Below are 26,265 nucleotides of genomic sequence, written 5' to 3'. Positions count from 1 at the left end.
ATGAAACAAAACGATCCACACATTCTTATAATCATAATTATACTGATTCTTTCCAGTACACATTTCACCACTTTGTATAATCATCAGTCATTCTTTAGCACTTGAATGTTGAGTTTACAGTGATGAAAAAAAAAAAAATTCATTAGGGGCTAGAGAGGAAATCATGTTGGATTAGTACAAGACTATAACCAAGTATTTTTACAGTGGACTTAATTTGCAGGTTAAAATGGGAGTGTTTAATTTAACAGCACACAAGAAAGAAAAAATCCCACAGTTTCACCCATATTACAAGGCACGAAAACACAAAGTTCACACACTGTTTTGAGTGTGTGTATGTGTGCAGTGTGTACTGCTGTGAATCAAAGAGTTACAAAACAGTTGACCCTACTGATCTTTCAAGTCCACTACAGCAAATGCTTTGCCTCTATAACAAAAACAAAATAAGGCAACATAATGTTTATTTAAAAAATTTAATATCTGAAGAATTTCTAAAGGGGGAAAAAAAAAAGAAACATTGCCTAACTGGGCTCCCTCACACCCAGTCTTGAGTCCACAGTAAGCAGATATTTTTTGTACAAAAAAAAAAAAAAAAATTTCTTTGATGGTGCACAACCGACTCCGTCTTTGAGACTGTAAAAGAAAGATGATGATTGTGCACAGCACCCTGATAAACCATGACAGGTCCAGCTTTTAAGGATCATTCCTGTATCTGATTCTGCTGATGGTGAAAGACTAAGACCATGGAGTTGGCGGGATCTTCTCTCCAGTCTATGCCCGCTCCTTGTGCTTTAATTTGGAGCTCTTCTTGGGAGTTCCATTCTTGTTGAGCAGCTTGAGGACTCTATCCTTATGGTCCAGCACTTTCATCATGGTGTCTCGAGCTTCAGTCACCTGATCCATCACCAACTTGCAGCGCTGCATGTTACCCTGGGCAGATTCAGGTCAAAAGGTCATGAATGTGTTTCCAGTTGTGCTACCCATCCCAAGCCTGATGGGACCCTGCAAACTTTTGGGCCAGGTTTGGGTCAGTTTTTCATTAATTATGTAGCAAATTATTTTGATAACTGATTCATCTTTAATCAAACAAATATTTTATATAAAAAAAATATAAAAAATGAAAACTGTCTGCAAAAATAAATAAGTGTTAAAGGTGCTGATTTATTTTATGGAATAGTACAGCCAGTACCACAGTTGCTTTTGCATTACTTCTCCATTGAAATATACTTGTCCTCACAGTCACGGGAGCTCTCTCTCTCTCTCCATCTTGCGCCCAAGAGAGAGAAGCGATTGTGAAGATTGACATATCTAATATAGCCGCAAAAAGGCTATATCCACGTTTTGATGATGAATTACAGTGACAAGGATGACCTACTAATTTCTTCTCCATTCAGGTGGTCTCGGAGCGATTGTTTTGGTGTGGATCCGAGTGCGATTGCCGTGTTCATATATGCCTAAACAAAGCAAACCAAGGGAGAAAATGCACCAGGTTCCGAAACAAATGGTGAAATCGCCCTTAGGGTTTGATTCATGGAGTAACTTTATCTTTTGAAAGTGTGTGATTGGGTGTTTATCCTCTCGATCCTTGCTGTAAAACGCGTATGCCCATATACAGCTTTCAGCGAGTAAGAAATTACGTTCAATAAAAACTGTCGTGCCTCTGCTGGTTTCATTAGTCATTATAGTGTAGGAAAATAAGCAGGGAAAATGCTTGGTGACAGAATCACTTTGGATTTACAATCAGTGTTTGTGATGATATGCAGCTGAGTGCGATGAAAACGTTCTTATCAGCTTGACATCTTGTCAGTTCTTCAGTAAAAGAAGCAGCTCATTAGTCAATTAACGAGAACACAAGACCTCGCCTCGGCAAAAGAACGATTTTCTCTATCCATTTTGATGGGTTTTTTTTTTTTTTGTTTTTTTAAGCCATTAACCCTCCTATCCTGTTCAATTAGGGCTGCTTACTTTACTGTTCGCGGTCATTTTTGACCAGAAACTTTATAGGTTAACATTTCTTTAAGAAATTATAAAATTTCTTCTTCCCTGAAGTAACAATAAAATTATGCACTTCTTTTGGGATTTTATGTTTTTTAGATCATATTTACATATTAATTTCTCAATTTCACCATTCAATTTGCATATGCAAATAAGCAAATTTATGATTTAAATTAATGTATTTATTAACATCACTACAGTAAATCCTAGTTGAAACATGAAGAAAATATGACAATTTATCATGTATTGGGGGCAGGCAGCTGCCATGATCTGGTGAAAAAATGTAAATAACATAACTTGAAAATCATATTATAACAATAATAGCCAGTAAATGGATAGTGTCACCGGTGTGTTAGTCTTACCCATTTATTTGTGTGTGAGTGTGTGTGCTGCATTGTGGGTGTGTCATGGTCTCACCCCATCATTTATGTGTGTATTCTGCATTGTCACAAGAAAAACAAACAAACCTAAACATACCTAAAATGCAAATGCAAGGTAACTCTTAAACACAAGGCAACTAACTTGTCATTAAGACAAACTGTTTTGCGAAATGGAAATACGCATATGACTTTGAATTCATAACATATAAACATTAGCGCATATATCAGTTAAATTTAAGTTATGTTCTGGGGAAAAAAACAACAACTCTTAAGTGCATTAAACAGCACACGCAATCTGTCAGAACCTGACGCTGCAAATAAATATATATATATTTTTTTTATTTTCTCCCTTTTTCTCCCCAATTTGGAATACCCAATTCCCAATGCGCTCTAAGTCCTCATGGTGGCGTAGTGACCGGCCTCAATCCGGGTGGCGGAGGATGAATCTCAGTTGCCTCCGCGTCTGAGACCGTCAATCCGCGCATCTTATCACGTGGCTTGTTGAGCGCATTACCGCAGAGACATAACGCATGTGGAGGCTTCACGCTATTCTCCGCGGCATCCACGCACAACTCACCACGCGCCCCACCGAGAGTGAACCACATTATAGCGACCACAAGGAGGTTACCCCATGTGACTCTACCCTCCCTAGCAACCGGGCCAATTTGGTTGCTTAGGAAACCTGGCTGGAGTCACTCAGCACGCCTTGGATTTACTCGCTAAGCTACCCACGCCCCCATGCTAATTAAGTTCTTTGAAGTTTTTAAAATGAAGCACTTTTATTACAATTATTAATGATTTAATGATCAGTTGCTGCAGCACTAGATATTAATTTAAAAACAGAATAATAAAAAGTAATTAGTTTTTCTAATTTTTTTTAAATTAAAGCTGAAGTATGGCATTTCGGTGCAACTAGCACCACCAAACGGAACTGCAAAAATAAACACCCCCCCATCTGCTGTTGTTCAAACAAAGAGATAGTCCTGCCCCCAACTCACGCCATTGGTTGAGTAACGTTGTTGGGGCGGGTCCAAACGGGTCACTCAAAACAAACAGAGCAATTTTTAAAGCGCCACTAAGACACAGTGCTCACAGTTTCTGAGAAAATGTACTTATGAATGGCTTACTTTTAGTTGTCTCTGTATATTAAGCTGGGATAGACGTATTTTACATACTTCAGCTTTAATTATTTATTTATTAATATTACAACTATTTTTTGTCACTAACCTGTATGAGCTCATTGATGCGGTGCAAGTCATCATCAGCACCAGCTCTCTTCTTTGGGATAAGCCCCTCCTGCAGAGTGGTCAGCCGGCTGTACACGTCATGCTCCATGTTAGACTGTGATCAGAGAGGAATAGAGTTTGTCATGCTGTCACATATATGCAGCATTAATGCCTCAACAATAGGCTGTTGGCACAAGATATTTTAAACACAACACTTGATTAATAAGACACTGTAGAGCCTTGTGCCAAAAAAACGCAATCAGCTGCAGAACCCACCAGCTGCAGCAGCTGTGCAGCGCACAGGTGCACCTTCCAGCCCTGAGCACGACATGCTACTCCTCGCTGATTGGCCATGTCTTGAAGGGTTCCTTTCTTCTCCTCTGCAAAGACGATAGTAAGATGATTTAAGCTCATATTAAAGCCCAGATTCAATACTATATAATCAATATCAGATGAATTAAACAGGAGCAAGAAAACACAGAAATCACTGGAGAATCAAATAATAACGAATGCATCATAGTGAATTAAAGACCAAAAGCGGACACAATGTTTTAGAGATCCCTTACCTTTCACTCTGATGTCACTGTACCTCTGGAAGTGGTGATAGGCAGCCTTCCAAGGGTTACGGTACTGTCGCAGTAGAGTGAGGGGAGGTCTAGGGCGGACTGGCATATAACGAACACCCTCCTCATCTATATAAACACAACCATTGGTGTTACAAACAATGTTCCCTCTAATTTAGTTCTTGTTTAGTGAAACCTATTTCTATTGTGTGGACCTATTGTTTGTTTTCCCACTGAAAACTTAAGATAACTTTTGTTGAGATCACAAAACAAGACTATGTGGCCAAAAGTTTGTGGACACCATATGTGCATGATGAACATTTAATTTTAAAGCCATTGGCATAAATTCCTTCTTTGCTGCAATAACAGTTTCCACTCTTCTGGGAAGGCTTTCCACTATACTGCATGTAGTAGCATGGCTGCAGGGATTTGCTCCCATTTAGACACAAGAGCATCAGTGAGGTCAGGCACTGATGTAGTGTGATGAGGCCTGGCTCACAGTTGGCATTCCAATGCACCCCAAAGTTGTTCAATGGGGTTCAGGTCTGGGCTTTGTGCAGGCCACTCAAGTTCTTCCACACCAGACAAACCACTTCTTTATGGACCTTGCTTGGGGCACAGGGGCACTGTCATGCTGGAATAGAAAAGGGCTCTCCCCAAACTGTTGCCACAAAGCTGGAAGCACACAATGCTATAGAATGCCATTTTGTGGAGCAGAATTATGATTTGTCTTCAATGGAATTAATGGAGTAAACAAACTATTTCATTAAAAGGGATGTATAGTGTAATGCATGGCCTCTGTGGGCTTCTATACGTGTATGCTATCATCTTGAAATCTGTGTACTGTTCTAGTATGCACTCCTTTTCTTGTTAATTTATTAGCACTGTGCATTTACATACAAGAATTCTCATAGCTTTCATTCCATACTGACAAACGGACATGCAACATGGACACCAGCTGAACCAAAACCCATTCATTTAGCTTTGATTTAAAAAATGTCAAGCTTTTTTACTACATATTTTTGGGTTTGCCTTCAGGACAATTTCTAACTGCATGACAACATCAGAAGTGTGTGGATGTGCACACAAGCTGATTTTTGGGGAAATTACATTTAGCAATTTAGCTAGTGGTTAGCCGATATACAGCCAAGGTTGATAAATCGGCCGATATTTGGAATTTTTCAATTATCAGCATCAGCCGATAAATGTTTGCATATGGCTGATTAGTTTCACACAGAGAATCGTCTGTTTGCATGTGAGGGAGCCGTCCGAGACATGTAAACGACCGATCACAGTTCGTTTTGTAGTTCCTTGCAATTGTGTTGCTACAATAATAAACCGGCGCATAACAACATCTGATTTAAATGGTCCTGCGTATCAGAGATGTGCCGGAGCTAAAGACACTGGCTTGTTTCATTCTCTCTCTCTTCTCAACAGTTACCTGTACCTTTTAAACTGTCTTGTCAAATAATATAAAAGCAATAACATATCTTTTTCTTAAGCGTGCATTCTATCAGCTTGGATCAAAACGGTGTTCCTCTGACTCTAGAATGTTGCATGATGGTCAGTCCATGACGCTCCAAGCAGGTGATCCGGTCCATGTAAACTGGTAGATGTCAGGAGATCGCTGCACTCTGAATTTGCACGACCGTGACAGAGCAACTAAAGTAAAAAGCACTTCAGGTGCGCTATAAGTCATTCCACGAGAAGGTTACCCCATGTGATTCTACCCTCCCTAGCAACCGGGACAAAATAGTTGCTTAGGAGACCTGGCTGGAGTCACTCAGCACGCCCTGGATTCAAACTCGCGACTCAAGGGGTGGTAGTCAGCGTCAATACTCGCTGAGCTACCCAGGCCCCAAAAAATTCTTTTTTTAACCACTCCACAGATTTCATATTAGCAAATTGTAGTTTTGGCAAGTCATTTAAGACATCTACTTTGTGCATGACACGAGTAATTTTTCCAACAATTGTTTACAGACTGAATGTTTCACTTTTAATTGACTATATCACAATTCCAGTGGGTCAGAAGTTTACATACACTTAGTTAACTGAACCTTTAAGCAGCTTGGAAAATTCCAGAATATGATGTCAAGTCTTTAGGCAATTAGCCAGTTAGCTTCTGATAGGCTAATTGGAGTCAACTGGAGGTGTACCTGTGGATGTTTTTTAAGGCCTACCTTCAAACTCAGTGCCTCTTTGCTTGACATCATGGGAAAATCAAAAGAAATCAGCAAAGACCTCAGAAAAAAAACTGTGGACCTCCACAATCTGGTTCATCCTTGTGAGCAATTTCCAAATGCCTGAAGGTACCATATTCATTTGTACAAACAACAGTACGCAAGTATAAACACCATGGGACCACGCAGCCATCTTACCTCTCAGGAAGGAGACGCATTCTGTCTCCTAGAGATGAACGTAGTTTGGAGCGAAAAGTGCAAATCAATCCCAGAACAACAGCAAAGGACCTTGCGAAGATGCTGGAGGAAACAGGTAGACAAGTATCTATATCCACAGTAAAAGAAGTCCTATATCAACATAACCAAAATTTAACTGTTTGGCCATAAAGATCATTGTTATGTTTGGAGGAAAAAGGATGAGGCTTGCAAGCCGAAGAACACCATCCCAACACTGAAGCATGGGGGTGTCAGCATCATGTTGTGGGAGTGCTTTACTGCAGGAGGGACTGGTGCCCTTCACAAAATAGATGGCATCATGAGGAAGGAATATTATGTGGATATACTGAAGCAAAATCTGAAGACATCAGCCATGAAGTTAAAGCTCGGTCGCAAATGGGTCTTCCAAATGGACAATGGCCCCAAGTATACCTCCAAATTTGTGGCAAAATGTCAAGGTATTGGAGTGGCCATCACAAAGCCCTGAGATCAAGCCGATAGAAAATGTGTGGGCAGAACTGAAAAAGCATGTGCGAGCAAGGAGGCCTACAAACCTGACTCAGTTACACCAGTTCTGTCTGGAGGAATGGGCCAAAACCAGCAACTTATTGTGAGAAGCTTGTGGAAGGCTACCCAAAATGTTTGACCCAAGTTAAACAATTTAAAGGCAATGTTACCAAATACTAACAAAGTGTATGTAAACTTCTGATACACTGGAAACGTGATGAAAGAAATAAAAGCTGAAATAAATAATTCTCTCTACTATTATTCTGACATTTCACATTCTTAAAATAAAGTAGTGACCCTAACTGACCTAAGACAGGGAATGTTTTCTATGATTAAACTGAGTTTAAATGTATTTGGCTAAGGTGTATGTAAACTTAAATTGTATATATTAGCAATTTTATGTTATTATAATATATATGTTATTTACTACAGTTAATTGTGTGATATAAAAAAAGACTGAAGACTCCCTATTTGACTGGTTTGTAAACTTACCAACATATTCTCTGGGTGGAGACTCATGTCTGTCAGGTCTGGTTCCTGGGGCTCGGCAGCTAGCTCTCTCCTCATCTGTGCTGTTGGTCTCCATCATCTCAGTCTCCTCGGTGGAGATGACGTGCTGCTGTTTGCGGGGTTTCTTCCTTGGGGAGGCCCCAGGCAGGAGGTCTCCAGGTTGGGCAGAATTAGACAGGGTGGGAGCCTGGAAGGAAAGTGCTGGAGCAGGAACTGTTGAAGAGGGTGCTAAGGGCACTATAAATAAAAAGAACCAAAGAGGTTAAAACAGAGTAAATTTGGTGTGTAAACTATCACACAAAACCAATTAAATAAGCCAATAAACTTGTGATAGCATATCAATTGAATTCTATATTAAAGGAACAGTTCACCCAAAATTGAAAATTCTCTCATCATTTACTCACCCTCATGCCATCCCAGATGTGTATGACTTTCTTTTTCTTCTGCAGAACACAGATGAAGATTTTTAGAAGAATATCTCAGCTCTGTTGGTCCATACAACACAAGTGAATGGTGGCCAAAACTTTGGAGCTCCAAAAAGCACAGTAAAGCAGCATAAAAGTAGTCCAAACAACTCCAGTGGTTGAGAAACAAATATGTTTATCCAGTGTGGGTGAGAAACAGATCAATGTTTAAGTCCTTTTTTTTTTTTTACTAAAAACCTCCACTTTCACTTAAACATTCTTCTTTTGACGATTCACATTCTTCGTGCATATCACCACCTACTGGTCGAGGCTGGTTAATGGTGAAGATTTAAAGTAAAAATGACTTAAGTATTGATCCGTTTCTCACCCACACCCACAGCATTCACTTGCACTTGTATGGTCCTACAGAGCTGAGATATTCTTCTAAAAATCTTCATCTGTGTTCTACTGAAAAAAGTAATACACATCTGGGATGGCATGAGGGTGAGTAGATTATGAGAGAATTATCATTTTTGGGTGAACTATTACTTCAATGCACCACAGTGCTTGCCAACAACAGGCTAACAAACTAAATTAGTAGAATTTGGATTATTATCATTAATAAATGTACTTTCATTTTGAATGTGTCTTATATGATATTGCTGTAGTCATTTTATAAAAGTTACAGTGCGTTTATAAATGATACATTGTGTTCCATGACTTATCCAGTTGTTTGTGATTAGTTAATATTTTGATTCAGACTGATTTGCTAATGAATTATTCAGACTGATTTGTGAACCGCTTTCGACGTTTTATTTGACTCAAAGGAACGATTCTGTTACAAATAAGACATCACTATGGCACTCTACACAAAAGCCAAAAGGCAGCTAATAAGATATTGTTAGTTTAGACAAAAACAATAAAAATATATACTGACTAAAGATACTTCCATGACATTTAAGATTTTATTCATTTCTATGAATTCTCCAGGCCTGAAAATCACAATTTGAAAATTCCCTGATATTTCCAAGTTTTCTATGACCGTGGCAACCATGCTTATTGCTTTATTAATTTGTGAACAGGAGGACACTTATTTAGACAAGAATATCAACCTGGTTGAGAGGTGTCCATTGGCTCCATTTCCTGTTTGACTTTAACCTCTGGAAGGGTGGAGCTCAGGGCAGCAGTGCTACTGGCCGCAGGCTGGGTGGGAGAGGCCACTGCACTGGCCATGGAGGCAGACACAGGGGGAGTGACAGCCATGGCTACCGGCAGGGCTGAGAGAACTGCTGTGGGTTGAGAGGGCGGTGTAGAAGCTGGAGGAGCTAAAAGGGTGGGAATGGCCTGTGAATGATGCTGGGCAGGAGTGGAGAGCATCTGCTGCTCTCCTCCATGACTGGGCAGAGCCTCCACTGTAGCCATGACAGGGGGAGCCATGGCAACATGAACATCAGACTTGGGCTTTACTCTAAAAGCAGAAACAGAGTAAGCAGATTATATACAGTAGATCTGCAGAAGTAAATTCCATTTTAGACAATAAGATCACAAGCATGCTAAACTGTTAAAAGGGATAGTTCATCTTAAAATGGCTTTCTTCCGTGGAAGACAAAAAGAGATGCTAGGTAGAAAATTAGTGTCAAGTCACCATTCACTTTGGTTGCATTTTTTGCAAGCAATCAAAGTGAATGGTGACTGAGGCTAACATTCTGCCTGTGTCCCATGGAAGAAAAAGGTCATACCGGTTTGAAACTACAAGAAGGTGAGTGAATGATGACAGAATTTTTATTTAGGGTGAACTATCCCTATAAGAACACTGGATGGTTGTTGTCCTATTCTCTTTTAGTTAACAAATAATGGCTCTTCAGTAAGTGCTTACCCTGCTGGGCGAGGGGATCCTGACAGCCTTATCCCACTATCCACCCGGCCAGCGTTAGGCTCGCTCGGCTGCGCTGGGATCAGACTTTTACGCACAGCCCTAGAAATACACCCCAAAACCAATGTCATACTATTTCATCAACTTTTCTACCTTTTTATGACAAGAGTTCATACTGGTGTCTTTTTAGGTTGCTTTCACACTAGCACTTTTGGTGCGCACACGGGTTCAATTGACGTCAAAGTTTGGTTTGTTTGGATGATGCGAACACTGTTGTCCAAACTCGGGTGCGGTTTTTGGGTCCACTTGAAAGGTAGTCTAGGGTACGGTTCATGTGAACTTCGGTACGGTTCGCTGCTGATATGAATACAATTGTTCCAAATCGCAGAAGTGAACCGCTATTGATGACGTATACTTTGCGTTTTTGCAGACTACCGATCGCAGTTATTATGGTATAAATGCATTTCTCATACCTTGAGTATGACAATGCTTGTTTCCAAATAAATCCAGGGAGCAGCTCACATTATGCACATCTCTTGCAACGCATCCACGAGTTCGCAGCAGAAAAACCCTAACATTCATCACATCAATGAACATTCAATGCATCCGTGGCATTGTCGTTCTTTGCATGTAAAGTATTTGTGGGTTTGGTCCAAGCAATCAAATAAAGTGTGAAAGCACCCAAACTTCTCAGGATCTTATTAATGTGGAACTAGATTTCCTGATCTTGAAATTAATGTAATTGTTCATATATGAAGGCCTTCAACTGAATAGTCTGCTTAGTTTGGCCATTATAGCAATCAAACTAACAATACACATGCTATGCAAACAATGCAAAGTTGACTATTGGGTTAAGCCAGACTTACCCTTCATTCACAGGTTTCTTGCGAAGGATGCTGGGTCGGGGGGAGGAGACAAGCGTGGGGCCTGCCCCCTGGGAGTGTGTCTGCACCATCGTAGTGATGGGCTGTGTGCCACTGAAAGTGCTACCCACTTGATTTGTGACAAACGCAGTACTATCAGCCAGAACTACACCTGTTCAACACAGATTTCGTAAGATATTTGTGAGCAAGACAAACAACAGACAAATACATGATCTAAAATTAAAAAAAACAAAAGCTCATTACCTAAATACTATTTCCCCCCAACAGTGTTTAGCAGTAAGCCTTATGCTATACTTACCTTTGTTTTTTTTTCTCCATCTCATACTATACAATATAAATGTTGCCCAAAAATGAAAGTTCTCTCATCCTTTACTCACCCTTATGCCATCCCAGATGTGTATGACTTTCTTTCTTCAGCAAAACACAAGCAAAGATATTTAGAAGAATATGTTTGGCTCTTTTGGTCCTCACAATGCATGTGAATGGTGACCAAAACTATGACACTTCAAATAGCACATAAAGTAATCACAGAAAAGTCACGATTATGAACAAATAATTGCGATTATGACAATTAATTGTCTCTTTTAGGGCTTTCACAATTAAATGTTATATAAATTGTTATATTTCTTAATGTGCATGTGTGCTTCATAGACCTTAAGAAGTCATTTTTACATATTTAACTTCAAATATATAAATCAAATAATAAAATAGGGATATGTTATTTACTTTTAAGGCTTTAAAAACTTATGAATGACATTAAAAATAATGTTTTGAATATCAAAATATTTCTAAACACTTAAAATATGTCTCTCTTTTTGGTCAAATTTAGTTTTGGTCAATTGTACATTTACACTGTTTTTAAAACTCACATTTTCTATAATTTCTTAAAATAAAATACAAATTATATATATATATATATATATATATATATATTATATACACACATACACAGTTGTGCTCAAAAGTTTGCATACCCTGGCAGAAATTGTGAAATTTTGGCATTGATTTTGAAAATATGACTGATCATGCAAAAAAAAAAAAAAGTCTTTTATTTAAGGATAGTGATCATATGAAGCCATTTATCATCACATAGTTGTTTGGCTCCTTTTTAAATCATAATGATAACAGAAATCACCCAAATGGCCCTGATCAAAAGTTTACATACCCTTGAATATTTGGCCTTGTTACAGACACACAAGGTGACACACACAGGTTTAAATGGCAATTAAAGGTTAATTTCCCACACCTGTGGCTTTTTAAATTGCAATTAGTGTCTGTGTATAAATAGTCAATGAGTTTGTTAGCTCTCACGTGGATGCACTGAGCAGGCTAGATACTGAGCCATGGGGAGCAGAAAAGAACTGTCAAAAGACCTGCGTAACAAGGTAATGGAACTTTATAAAGATGGAAAAGGATATAGAAAGATATCCAAAGCCTTGAAAATACCAGTCAGTACTGTTCAGTCACTTATTAAGAAGTGGAAAATTCGGGGATCTCTCGATACCAAGCCAAGGTCAGGTGGACCAAGAAAGATTTCAGCCACAACTGTCAGAAAAATTGTTCGGGATACAAAGAAAAACCCACAGGTAACCTCAGGAGAAATACAGGCTGCTCTGGAAAAAGACGGTGTGGTTGTTTCAAGGAGCACAATATGACGATACTTGAACAAAAATGAGCTGCATGGTCGAGTTGCCAGAAAGAAGCCAATGCCACAAAAAAGCCCGGTTACAATATGCCCGACAACACTTTGACATGCCTCACAGCTTCTGGCACACTGTAATTTGGAGTTACGAGACCAAAATAGAGCTTTATGGTCACAACCATAAGCGCTATGTTTGGAGAGGGGTCAACAAGGCCTATAGTGAAAAGAATACCATCCCCACTGTGAAGCATGGTGGTGGCTCACTGTTGTTTTTGGGAGTGTGTGAGTTCAAGATGAATGCAGCATGTTATCAGAAAATATTGGCAGACAATTTGCATTCTTCTGCACGAAAGCTGCACTTGGGACGCTCTTGGACTTTCCAGTACGACAATGACCCTAAGCACAAGGCCAAGTTGACCCTTCAGTGATTACAGCAGAAAAAGGTGAAGGTTCTGGAGTGGCCATCACAGTCTCCTGACCTTAACATCATCGAGCCACTCTGGGGAGATCTCAAACACGCGGTTCATGCAAGACGACCAAAGACTTTGCATGACCTGGAGGCATTTTGCCAAGACATATATATATATATATTTTTTTTATTTTTTTTTATTTTATTCATATATTATGCAACAGTAAAATATTTCTGTCCTAATTTCTTCACTTTACACTTTATTTTAATGCTCTTTGATGAAACCCAAGAGCCCTTATTTCTCATGAAGCAAAACCTTTGAGATTTCGTTTAATCATTTTATTATATATCAAAAATAGAGTAAGTGTGCATCATCTCCTCTGTGCAAATGCGTGTCATTAACACTGCATGTATGAACCCGCTATAACCAGAAACAGTTGGCCTTACACGATCGTTAAAAGTGAAGCCGGAGCGCTTTGTATTCACTTTCAAAGTTTATGTTTGTTTGTTTATATTTTTGCGGGAGTTTGGTGTGAGCCTCTGCTGACGGCGCTCACATCAGAGCATTTGAGAAGCGGTTCACGCGCTCTTCCGGACAAGAGCTCCTCTGGTTGATGTCCTTGGTGCAGCTCAGTGACGTCTGGAGTTCAACTGAATGACACACAAGTGCACCATGATGGGATTTAAATATTTGCTTAAAATTCCCTTATTTGGTCATTAAAATGTGATTGGAATTTGAAGTGCACAATAATAGGGGGCCTGGGTAGCTCAGCGAGTATTGACGCTGACTACCACCCCTGGAGTCGTGAGTTCGAATCCAGGGTGTGCTGAGTGACTCCAGCCAGGTCTCCTAAGCAACCAAATTGGCCCGGTTGCTAGGGAGGGCAGAGTCACATGGGGTAACCCCCTCGTGGTCGCGATTAAGTGGTTCTCGCTTTCGATGGGGCGCGTGGTAATTTGTGCGTGGATCGCGGAGAATAGCATGAGCCTCCACATGTTGCGAGTCTCCGCGGTGTCATGCACAGCAAGCCACGTGATAAGATGCGCGGATTGCCGGTTTCATAAGCGGAGGCAACTGAGATTGAGGTGAGTAACCGTGCCATCACGAGGACCTAGTAAGTAGTGGGAATTGGGCATTCTAAAATTGGGGAGAAAAGGGGATCTCTCAAATAACCGCAGTTAGATCGATTAAATTACCACAATCAGATGATTATTTAATAATCGCTACAGGCCTACTACAGTGGTTTAATCCATGTCTTCAGACACTGGAGTCATATGTATTACTTTAAAGATTAAAGTACTGCCTTTATGTGCTTTAAAGTTTTGGTCTCCATTCACTTGCATTGTATGGACCTACAGAGCTGAGATATTCTTCTAAAATCTTTGTTTGTGTTCTCCAGAATAAAGAAAGTCACACATACACATCTGGGATGGAGTAAATGATAAGAATTTAAATTTTTGGGTGAATAATTCCTTTAATAATTTGACATTCTGCTGGTCATAAGGAATCCATTTTTCCTTGATATTTTGATATATAAGAGGTCATTGTACTACAAAAGCATACTGTAAGTTTTAGAATTCAAAAATTCCTCTTCAGGCCAAAAAGAGCATTTATTGTTTCCACCCTGCAAAAATGACTTATTTTGAAACCACCCCCCTTGTGATGTAGAAGATGGGAGTCATCTGAATAACCCCGCCTCCACAACATACATGATCATCACTTTGAATTCAGAGAGAGATAGATAGATAGAGAGAGAGAGAGAGAGAGAGGCTAAAGGACGCCAACACTTGAAGTTGCACTATTTTTTACTGTAGTTTGCTTTTAACCAGCAAAAATTTTAGATGTGGAGTAACGGACCCAGATGTTATTGTGTTCCTGATTCTAAACAAACTGCATCCCTGCATAGCCTTCTGAAGGATCCCAATGTTAGCGTAATGTGACTTCAAACTAAGTATCGATGTGGGATTATAATACTTTTTGGGCACATTTTCTCTATGGATTCTTTTGAGAACCAAGATTCAGGCTTTGCACAGAAACTTGTATTGAAAGATGGAGCAGTGCCAACTATATTGGACACAACAGTAATGCCGGTGAGTAACGAATGTAATTCTAATGTTTGATTTGCCCGAGTTTGTTTGATATGAATTATACAGCCGTTTTTGCTGCATAATAACTCATGATCAGAACTCCAACGTGGAGCGGATTGCGCTTATTATACGGTTACTTCGCAAAGAAATACATAATTCCTTACGAAGTATCGATTTGAGATTATTTATTGTGTTAATGACAAAAGACAGTGGTAAGTTATACCTGAGGCTGCCAGCTGTTTTTTTACGATCTCAGCAAGGACTGTACTGTATTTTGGCCGAAATTAACGTGTCAGGACGGCATTTGTTCCATGATTAAGCAGCTATTCAACTGAGGGAGAACCTCTTTCCCAGTCGACCGGCAAATCAATCACAAGGGGAATCCTCACCAGGTGAAGATCTCATATTTGTCGACACAGGAAGCGTATTAATACGGAGACGGGGGAAACCCGCAAGCCCACCATCTCTTATAATGCTCTTTACAGCTGAATACAGATTTATTAACCTTTCACTTTCACAGTTTATGTTAGTCTGGATTATTTACACTATTACCAGCTTCACATAGCATTATTTAATCACCAAATCTTGTATACCTGATAGGGATGTAACAGTACACAGAAGTCACGTTTCGGTACGTACCTCGGTTTTGGGGTCACGGTACGATAAGAGTTCGGTACAACAGGAAAAAGCAACAAATCCCAAATGCTATGTTTCTTTTCATTTATTTTGAACAGACAGTAGTGCAAATTACAGTTTGTTCCACCTAGTGGCATTTAGTCCCCCCTGAGGTAGTTGGTACAGTACAGCCTCCTTTAGTGTATTAAGCACTAAGCAGTAAACAAAATGCACTCTTGCATAGGCCATATTTTTTTGTAGGGTTGATAAAAAACAAAAGGTATTTGGTCACAATCAGCTACAAAAACTGAAAAGCATCTAGTGTTATAAAAGTACAAAATAAACAGAATACTGAAAAATAAAACTTGTGCATTAGGAGAAGCCATTCTTGTTTTGGGTTGGTGCATAGATGGTCTCTTCTTCTGCTCTTTTTCCTGTTGTGGCAGTTAGCAAACAGCATTGCATTACCGCGCGCGCCCCCTTCTGGATTGGAGTGTCAATTGCCTGTGACTGACTCTGATGTATTCTTCGTCTGACTGCATGCACCGAACCATGACGCCAGTACCGTCACAGTTCAAGACGAATACATGTACCGTTACACCCCTAATACCTAGTAATATAAATATTGGGAAGCAAGAGTGCGCAGACTTTGTTCAGTTTTCAGTTATTCAGTCGAACAACTGTTGTAATTTGATTGTATACTTCACATATATTGGGAAATAGCTATCAATGATTGTCTGGAGTGAGTGCTTTTAGTGGATTTTGTAAATCGCTCACATGTTTTCATTCTTTCATTTTTTTGAAAATACTGTTCCACCTGTGTAATGGCGGGAGGCCATTGCTCTGCAAAGATGTTAGCCAATCAGAACAGTGGGCGTGTCTTTAAGCATTAGTACGAGTTAAACGGGGCGTTTAAGACAGAGAGCTAAACACAGAGTAGAAAAAGGTCATGTAATGCTACATTATCACTGTTTTTGTGCAAGAAAATGTACTAACATAAGTGAACCTCAAGGAAGAAATTTTTTTTTAATAAAAAATCCTTGACCCGTTTAAATAAATGAAACTTATTATTATTAACTCATGCAGACTGTAAGACACTGATCTTGTGATCTTAAAAGGCGTGACCCACCTAATAAAGAATACAACAAGTCACTCATCTGACAGGAGTCTTCGTTTCATGCGAGAAAACAACTGGAAACACATCTGTCAAAAGTGCTAGTGCTTCATGTCTTCACCTACCTGATGGTTTTGTTTCCGACTGTGGTTGCTGTGTGGCAACCGGAGCCTGCTGTACGCCCTGCGCGCTGATTGGTGCAGTGGCATGCAGTCCATGAACTCCAACTGGTGCAGGCTGAATGCCCTGAGCAGTCATAGAGGCTGGCTGGATGTTCTGGGTGCTGATCTGGGCAGACTGCAGGCCGATGCGATCCACTGCCATCAGCTGCATAGGGTTCAAGTGCACAGTGGTAGCCACACCTACACCAGCCTGAGCAGGAAGAGCGGAGCTCTGAGCCTGAGCGGTCACTGAGGGATACAGCACAGTCAGAATCCAGAATGAATCAGATTATAGCACAGAGGTTTTGGAAGAGCATGTGTATAGTGCTTACCTGGGTAGGGGCGTATGGTGGAGACAGAGCTGGTGATGGGGGTGTATGTGTGGGTCAGAGGATATGGGGATGAGGGGTATGTGGGTAAGAAGTATTGAAACTGCACTGGTACTGAGGGACTACAGAGGAACAAAATACAATTAATAAACTACAAATTCTAAATTCAATTAGAATATGGATGAACTGTTCAATTATATTTGTCAAGAATTCTTCATTTGAAGAACTTTTGCTGTAGTATCACCGGTTGTCACTGCGTGCCTCCATGGTGACAGGGTTTGGAGAGGAGCGATGGCCAGAGATGGGAATCAGGTTGGTCCTCTCCCCTGGGTACTCTGGCTGGATGCGGGGGGATGTGTGGGCAATCGGCTGAGGAACAACTTTAGCTGGACAAAACAGAAACAATATGCATGTTATGAAAGATTCAGTCAATTCTAACCTTAAGACCATAATTTTATAGTCTCAATTGTTTCATAATTTTTGTGGTTTCGGACTCTACAACAAATGCTATTGGCATAGAAACATTAAATCGTTATCAACCACAGAAGCTACACAACAAGCTATTTTCTGTCTTTATTGTTTGTTTGTTTTGGGTTTAGCTCATATTTTTCAAAAATGTGTATTAACTCCGACAAACTGAGCGACACAGCTGTTCATGTGTTCTAAACATGCTGATTCCCTTCTCATGTGAGTGTACATCATTTTCAACATTTGTCAAAAGTGCTATTCAAGTCTTTAAATGTAAAACTTTCTTAAAGTGGAAAAAACTGCTTAGTGAACTAAAACTACTCAGCTCAACAGACCATAAAAACATGAGTGTTATAAACACATGTAGAGTTGTGCTTACCAACAGGAATGGCAGAGGCTGTCACAGCTGTCGCATGTGAAGAGTGAGAGGCCATCGTCATGGTGACAATAGTGCTACTGGTCATTTGGGAATGTGGTGCAGAGCCTGTTTTGGCGTAGACATGGTTTAGATAACCTTTTGAACTGTATGGAATTGCTTTGTCCCATTGCATAATGCATTTGTGAAAAAAGGAAAGCTACCTGTAGTAGTGGCTGACGGAACAGTGTTTGTAGCTAATATAGGAGCAACAGTGGCAGCAGCAACAGGAGTCACAGTGTTGAAGATTGGCTTCTGTAGACAAGAAATTAATGAAAACAAGCGAAAAAGAAAGAATGTTTGTGGCATTGTGTTTCAGCAAGAACACCCAATGCATAATGCGTCAGATATTCTGCTAGTCAAGGTTGGGCAAAATTCAGAACTGACAAGTTGAAATTTAATAGGAATATCAGGAAGAGACATTTACTAAATTGCAATTCAAATAAATTCAACAGTCATAGAGTCTTGTTTCAAAACCTTTATAATTACAACATTCATTTTGACTAATTACCATAAGCTTATTAATTTACCCCCAGGTGTTTTCTCAACAGATTAAATATCTAAACTAAATTGAATTCGGCCAAAACAGATTTTAATTTCGCCATACAGCACCACAAAATATCTGACACATCCTTTTCAGAGAGCTTTATAAAAATATTGACATTAATATTTAGAAAATTATAGTAATTTCATTTCAGTAATTGATTATTAATATCCTCTAAACTTTCTAGAAATATCCCATATGATGTGTGCATCATAACAATTATGAGTGATTCATACGAACATTTAAAAAAATTACACTTCAGAAAAAAAAAAAAACTACACTTCTGAATTCCTTTGTATTTCATTCCATTTAAATTGTACTTGCTTAAAGGGATAGTTCACCCAAAAATGATAATTCTGTGTATGACTATCTTTCTTCTGCAAAACACAAATTAAGATTTTTAGAAGAATATTTTAGCTCTGTATGTCCTCACCATGCAAGTGAACGGGTGCCAAAAGTTTGACACTCCAAAAAGCACGTAAAAGCAACATAAAAGTAATCCATATGACACCAGTGGTTTAATCCATATCTTCAGAAGTGATATGATAGTTGTGGGTGAGAAACAGATCAATATTTAAGTCTTTTTCTTTTCTAGAAATTCTTCTCCCTGCCCAGCGATACACATGAACATGAAGAATGAGAATCACCAAAAACTCAAGAACAACAATGTGAAAGTGATCTGTTTCTCTCCCTCACCTATCATATCGCTTCTGAAGACATTGATTTGGAGCCTTATGGATTACTTTAATGCTGACTTATGTGATTTTTGGAGCTTAAATTTTGGCACCCATTCACTTGCATTGTCTGGACCTACAGAGCTGAGAAATTCTTCTAGAAATCTTCATTTGAGTTCAGCAGATGAAAGAAAGTCATACACATCTGGAATGGCATAAGGGTGAGTAAATGATGAGACAATTTTCATTTTTGGGTGAACTATTCCTGTAAATTCAAATTCAAAATACATTTGACATTCTGTTTGCTACCAAAATTCAAATTCAATTCAAATTCAGAAATTGAATTAGAATTTAAAAGGCATTCTCAATGTAATTCTGAATGGCGCACAACCCTGCTGCTAGTTATACAAACATATCTGGATAAACAGAACTAATGTTGTTCAATAAATAACTTGGATCAGTAGGTTTGCAATAGGACTGACTTGTGTGACAGTGTGAGGGGGCTGGGCCTTCTGGGCTCCAATAGCTGGGTGGGAGGGGAGAGTGATACGAGTGACAGTGTCCCGTGAGGTGGGTGGACGCTGGATGTTGATCGGTGAAGGGTGAATGGTCATTGGTCGCCTGCAAACAAAAATTCAAGACATTCAGTGGAGTTGTAACTACACAACCCATCATGACATCTGAAAAAGTTTCAGTAGAAATTGATAACAATAATTTACCCATGAGCCATCTCTGAAGCATGTGTTACAGGGGTGCTAATAACTGGAGACTGGGTTCTGGCAGCTGGGATGGGAGCCACCATGGTAGGCAGAACAGCCGTTGAGGTTGTCACCAAAGGTCGAGACTTTGAATACAAACACAGTAGGTTAACATCAAGAAATCTATAATATATTATTTGATCTGAAGGCAGATGGAGCAGATCTTTAAACTGGATAGCTTCTAAAATTCCCTACGAGACTTTGAATACAAACACAGTAGGTTAACATCAAGAAATCTATAATATATTATTTGATCTGAAGGCAGATGGAGCAGATCTTTAAACTGGATAGCTTCTAAAATTCCCTATCACAACTGTCTTTAAGGGTGACGTGTTTCTGATCCACTAGTGGCACCAAACAGAGCTGCAAAAATAATGATTGTTTTGAAACATTAAGAAGCCCAACAAGGCCACAAAATACTATCCTTAAAAAATCAAGACAGAAAACAAAATGCATCACGTTAGTGGGAACCAATATATTTGGAAACAATCATTTTTGCAATTCCATTTGGTGCCACTAGTGGGGCAGAAATTACACAAATCCCCTTTAAACAAGGAACTTCAAAGGGATCGTTCACCCAAAAATTCTCTCATCATTTACTCACCCTCATGCTATCCCAGATGTGTATGACTTTCCATCTTCTGCAGAACACAAATGAAGATTTTTAGAAGAATATCTCAGCTCTGTTGGTCCAAACAATGCAAGTGAATGGTGACCAAAACTTTGAAGCTCCAAAAACCACATAAATGCAGCATAAAGGTAATCCATATGATTTAAGTGGTTTAATCCATATCTTCTAAAGCAATCTAATTGATTTTAGGTGAGAACAGTCCAAGTTGTAGCTCCTTTTTCACTGTGCATCTTGCCATTGTAGTGTCTAGGCACGATCATGATTTCAAGCTCAATTAAACTTCTCAGTGCTTGACGCATGCACAGAGCACTAGATGGCGCTAGGAAGTGTAATCGAGCTTGAAATCATGATCGCCAAGCAGACTGCTGATGTTGAGATTTATAGTGAAAAAGGAGTTATATTTTGGTCTGGTCTCATCCAAAATCGATTGGATCATTTCAGAAGACATGGATTAAACCATAAAACTGGAGTCTTATGGATTACTTTTATACAATTACTTTGTGCTTTTTGGAAATTCAATGTTTGATCATAATTCACTTGCATGGTGTGGACCTAGAGAGCTGAGATATTCTAAATTTTTTTGATTGTGTTCAGCATAAGAAAGACAGTCATACACATCTGAAATGGAATGAGGGTGAGTAAATGATGAGAGAATTTTCATTTTTGGGTGAACTATCCCTTTAACTCCAGGAATGAACACCTCTGTTAATTTGCCTAGTGGATACAGTTATCATGCGATAATTTCAAAATGGCCAAATATTGCTCGATTAATCAGCCCGGCCAATTTATATCAGCCTATCACTGCTTAGGATGATAAAGCAGTTTCTAAATAACTAAAACAGACAAGTCAGACATTTTATTTATTCCATAGGAGACATTTGGTGCAAACAAGCAATATCAAAAATGTATTCATAAAAACTGTTATACATACTTCTTTATGAATCAAAAGTGTCTGCTTTATGAATTTACACTGTACAGTACATGCACAGGACAAAAATGTTAAATGACTATGCCTTTACAGAAAAGTCAGATCGGGTAGTAACTATGTGTATTCAGTATGGTGTGAAATGTCTGCACCTGAATAGGCTGGTGTATGATGTGCTGCACAGCTGCAGGTTGGCCAGGGCCTGTGTTTCCTCCTCCGGCTGGTCTGAGAACAGTGGGGCCTTTAGTGCTGGACATGACAGCTGCAGCGGCTGCGCCTGAAACAACAAACACATAAATAGTTATCAAATTATTACAGAAGACTACAGTTTATGCCTTTACAATGTGCAAGGCGGCATGCCCAAATATACAGAAGACCACAGATGCAATAAAATGAGCAGTGATCTAGAGACAACTAGACAGAAAAATTATAAATTACTATACATGGTCTCTGTTGCAGTTCCGTTTGGTGCTGCTAGTGGCGCATACATTACACACTTCACCTTTAATCTTGATATAATCTCGATTTTTTTTGTTTTTAAACAAGAACCCTAAGCACTAGGCAGTAATGTCAGCCCAGTATGAATGAAATGCACTGACCTCTAGGTAGATGGGAGGTGAAAGTATGAGGAGGAGGAGCAGGAGATCCAATCTGTAGCGCAGGTGCACTGCTCCTGATGAACTGCACATTAGTCGCCATTAGATGATGCAGGTTACTCTGTCCCTGGAGAAACATTATTCAAAACTCATCTCAAAACATCTGTTTTGACATGCACACTATGTGTAAGCTAAAGAAATCTGCTTGGAAGAAGTGCCTATACCTGCTGACCGCTGATGGTTGCAACTGGTATTGAGGCTGGAGCAATGCTGCTCTCAAGAGGAACGGTGATATGTCCAGACACTTTGGCTGGAACAGGAATATGCCCTTGGCTAACTGCAGGAGCAGGAGCTATGAGACGACTGGGCATCTGTGATTTCAGGGCAGCCTGGAGGAAAAACAAAAAGAAATGTAAAAAAAATTGATGACTGCTGGTAGCCATTAATTAAAGGAATAGTTCACCTGAAAATGAAAATTCTCTCATCATTTACTCACCCTCATGCCATCCCAGATGTGTTTGACTTTCTTTCTTCTGCGGAACACAAATGAGGATTTTTAGAAAAATATCTCAGCTCTGTAGGTCCTCACAATGCAAGTGAATGGTGACCAAAACTTTGAAGCTCCAAAAAGCGTATTAAGGCAGAATAAAAGTATTCCATATGACTTCGGTGGTTTAATCCATGTCTTCTGAAGCAATCCAATTGTTTTTGAGTGAGAAAAGACTAAAATGTTCTTTTTTGAGAACACGTATACACTTCCTAGTGCTTGATGCATGTGCAGAGTGCTAGATGGCATTAGGAAGTGTAATCGAGCTTGAAATCATGATTTCCAAGGAGACTGCTGATGTCAAGATTTATAGTGAAAAAAGACTAATATGTTGGTCTATTCTCAGTCAAAAACCAACTGGGTCGCTTCAGAAGACATAGATTAAACCATTGGAGTAATATGGATTACTTTTATTCTGCCTTTGTGCTTTTTCGAGCTTCAAAGTTTGCATTGAATGGACCTGAAATATTCTTCTAAAAATCTTTTTTAGTGTTTAGCAGAAGAAAGAAAGTCATAAACATCTGGAATGGCATGAGGGTGATTAAATGATGAGAGAACTTTCATTTTTGGGTGAACTATCCCTTTAAGGATTTGAACTGCAATGGCATATAATGAAGGCAAAGGTGACCCTGGAATAATCGTGCTCTACTATAACCATTACCTTTACCTACATTGTTTCAAATGGATCAAGGTTCGAAACTGGCGTAATTATTTAGGAGAACTCACGCCCCTTAAAATTTTAAACACTGAGCACACTTCTGCTGTTGACTTGGATGGAAACCAATGAAAAGCAGCCAATCTCAAAGTTAGATGCATTGGGAATTTTTATTCTGACAGCATTTTATAGAAGTTCATGTGTTTGATCAATTGTCAGATGGCACTCGCACCAGCGCACCCAAAACGTTTTTCACATTCTCACAATTTAATTTTTACTCCCAAATGTGACTGAAATGCTTGCAGTGTAGAGCACTGTGGATTTTCCCTGCAAGTAGTCTGTCCAAGTATTTCAAAGCAGTACTAATATGCACTGTCTCTGCACAAAATCATAGGAGTGAAGAAAATGAAATGGCATCACCTTTACTGAGCCATCGCCTATGCTGGTCTGCAGGCCCTGGGGCAGGTGGACTGATGGGGCGGCCACATTAACCGAAGGGCTGGGCTGGATAGGCACATGCTGGGGCAGAGTGGGAGGCTGGCTGTGGGCTTGGACCTGTGGGTAGGGTCTGACCACCACTGTCTCCTGCTTGTCATCACGAAATGGTGTTGCTCCACCCCCACTGCCAGGTGGAGGATCATGAGAGTGATCCACGTCACGGCTGCTGTCCTCACCGCCTACTAACAGATAATTCACCACATTCGGTCATTACTCCATCAACGTCATAGATGATCACGACTGGTATTACAATCCTACCTGATTGTGTCACTAGACCAGTGCTGCCAGCAGATGTCTGACCTTGTCCAGCCCCAGAGGGAGGCAACGCAGCCCGGGGAAACTGCTGAGAACTCATCTTCTGCCTGTAACCTGTGGGAGGAACAAAAGCAATTACAGTTGAGCTCACGTGTTTATTACCCTATTGTCTTTCAAATGGAGAACGAACCTTTACAATTCATGAAAACATTAGATAATCTTATTAAAAAGACCCAATGCTCTAGTCTGGAGAGTCAGCAGTGTGTTCGGTGAACATATTCAGCATGACGCATGTATGATAGACAGTTCATGAGCATATCAAAGGAATCATTTGCGAACAATGCACATGATCGAATTAAACCAAAAGCGAACTGCATCGATCGATACACAGTACTAAGATCTATTTAGATCAACTCTGTTTTAACAAACACCGAATGACTTAAAAGTGACTGTTTTTATAAAAGAACGACAACATTAAGACGGTGAATACTGAGTGCAATATCTGTCAGGTTGTCTGTCTGCTTCACTGTATCAAATGAAACATCACATCAGCACAGCAGACCACGGTCATTTGAGTGGGTTTACATGAGTTTATCGTGCAAAGAGTCAACGGACCATGATAACAGAATAAATGATATTAAATCAAAAGAGCGTGTTAGTCAGATGGAGGCGTTATTTTCTCCTGGTTGACAACAAAAGCATTAGCCAAAGTGTCCGTAAAGCGTGTCCTCATTTCGTAAAAGGCACATCAATGCTATTGCGTGACACCAGCATGTGAATTACTACTAACACAATTAAAAAAATATATAATATAAAAATAAATGTATACAAACAAAAAAATTAATAATAATAATAATAATAATACAAATAAACATTACAAATACTACCGTGTGTCTGCAGCTATTCCCACTCCATAGTGTGAAAACAGAATCAACAAACAGACGCAAAATGTGGGCCGGCGCCAGAGATTTCAAAATAAAAGCTCATATAAAACGGGTGACTATCCAGAAAACCCATCAGAACTGTGGTAATCGATTTTGAACGAACTCACGTGTTAATTAGAAATTTACCATGGCAACTATAGTGTCCACTAAAATACCATAGTTACCGATTTTGTTACCGTAATAAAATGATGGCAACTTGGTATAGCCTTACCGAATTTCACCGTTTGAAGACCCCATAATAATGTGTAATGGTTTTACTTTATAAGTGACAGTCGTAAAAACTGCACATCTTTGAAAAATATACTTTGTATTATTTCAAGAAAAGATGAAATATTTCCGCACTTACACATTCAGCCAAATTAACAAATCCCAGGTGTTGCGTACAGATGACTTTTAACTGTTTTAATAATCCTTTATTGTTGTTATATGTTTCCTCTCCACCAGATGGCACAACTAAACTGCCGAAAGGTTAACCAGGTTACTGTTCAGCACTCAATTCGAAGAATCTACAAACATTCGTTTCCGTAGATCTATATTCTACTTAAACATTCTTACATTTCCTCTGTGTTCGGTATTCCATAAAGAACTGTTATCAGGTCAGAAGTAAGCCTGCAGAAGTAAACAGATAGCACTGTTTACAATCCTCGACAAATTTACTAGTGAATGACCCAGGGCCGTAGCTAACGGGGTAAAAGGTGGTAACGATTCTTGGGGCCCACAGGTCATGGGGGGCCTCAACAAATTTTTAACTGTATTTTCTTTTTTTTTTTTTTAGTGGCCAAGACCAATATACAGTCAGGGAGCCCAGAATTCCTTGCTACGGCCTTGGAATGACCTTCACCACATTCCAGCAATGATGGCATTCCAGCAAAAAAATAAATAAAAAAATTGTAAGAAACTGCCTTATATAAAACATTAAAAGAAAGAGGTTCCTAAACTGTGTTGGAATTTTTACACCTGCTTTATAATAACAATAACTCAGTAATGTTTTTATGTTTTTCTTTCCTTGGCCGTGGGGTGTCCGTGGCCCTGTAGCAAGGCCCTTACTCCTAAAATATTCTGGTTTGATCGGTGCTGTAAATTGGAACCAGGAAAGCAAATGTTTCATGTTTCCTGTCTGGCTACAGTCCAGGAAACATTCCACGGGGCTCCAGTAATATTTATTTTAGACAAGACATTCAACCCAATCTGTGGAATAAAGCCACTCTAGTTAGTCTTAATTTCAAGATGCCTGTAAAGACAGGCATTGGAAAGTATATGGC

At 39.5% G+C, this 26,265-nt stretch overlaps 1 protein-coding gene across 3 annotated transcripts; it reads right to left on the bottom strand.

Annotated features, from left to right (window-relative positions):
• Positions 1 to 125: 125 nt before the first annotated feature.
• Positions 126 to 24,995, bottom strand: LOC127449187 (histone deacetylase complex subunit SAP130-like). Of its 3 annotated transcripts, none has more exons than XM_051712434.1 (21): positions 24,947 to 24,995; positions 24,063 to 24,173; positions 23,727 to 23,986; positions 22,329 to 22,493; positions 22,108 to 22,231; positions 21,661 to 21,785; positions 19,914 to 20,038; positions 19,677 to 19,815; positions 18,141 to 18,231; positions 17,941 to 18,045; positions 17,338 to 17,479; positions 17,097 to 17,215; positions 16,729 to 17,013; positions 10,718 to 10,886; positions 9,855 to 9,953; positions 9,091 to 9,446; positions 7,557 to 7,811; positions 4,165 to 4,290; positions 3,875 to 3,978; positions 3,600 to 3,713; positions 126 to 927 (listed from the first exon to the last, which is right to left on the bottom strand). In XM_051712434.1, exons 2-21 carry the CDS (start codon positions 24,157 to 24,159, stop codon positions 769 to 771), a joined length of 3,159 nt encoding a protein of 1,052 aa, XP_051568394.1. In that variant the 5' UTR covers positions 24,160 to 24,173; positions 24,947 to 24,995; the 3' UTR covers positions 126 to 768. The 3 variants fall into 3 exon arrangements, 2 of the variants coding, with proteins under 2 accessions (XP_051568394.1, XP_051568395.1); XM_051712435.1 differs by having other exon boundaries at positions 23,727 to 23,983; XR_007898682.1 differs by lacking the exons at positions 126 to 927; positions 3,600 to 3,713; positions 3,875 to 3,978 and adding an exon at positions 6,540 to 6,641.
• Between the last annotated feature and the right edge of the window lie 1,270 nt (positions 24,996 to 26,265).

Source organism: Myxocyprinus asiaticus, chromosome 12, assembly GCF_019703515.2.
Source record: "Myxocyprinus asiaticus isolate MX2 ecotype Aquarium Trade chromosome 12, UBuf_Myxa_2, whole genome shotgun sequence".
NCBI lineage: Eukaryota > Metazoa > Chordata > Actinopteri > Cypriniformes > Catostomidae > Myxocyprinus > Myxocyprinus asiaticus.
This window is presented reverse-complemented; position numbering and strand designations above follow the sequence as displayed.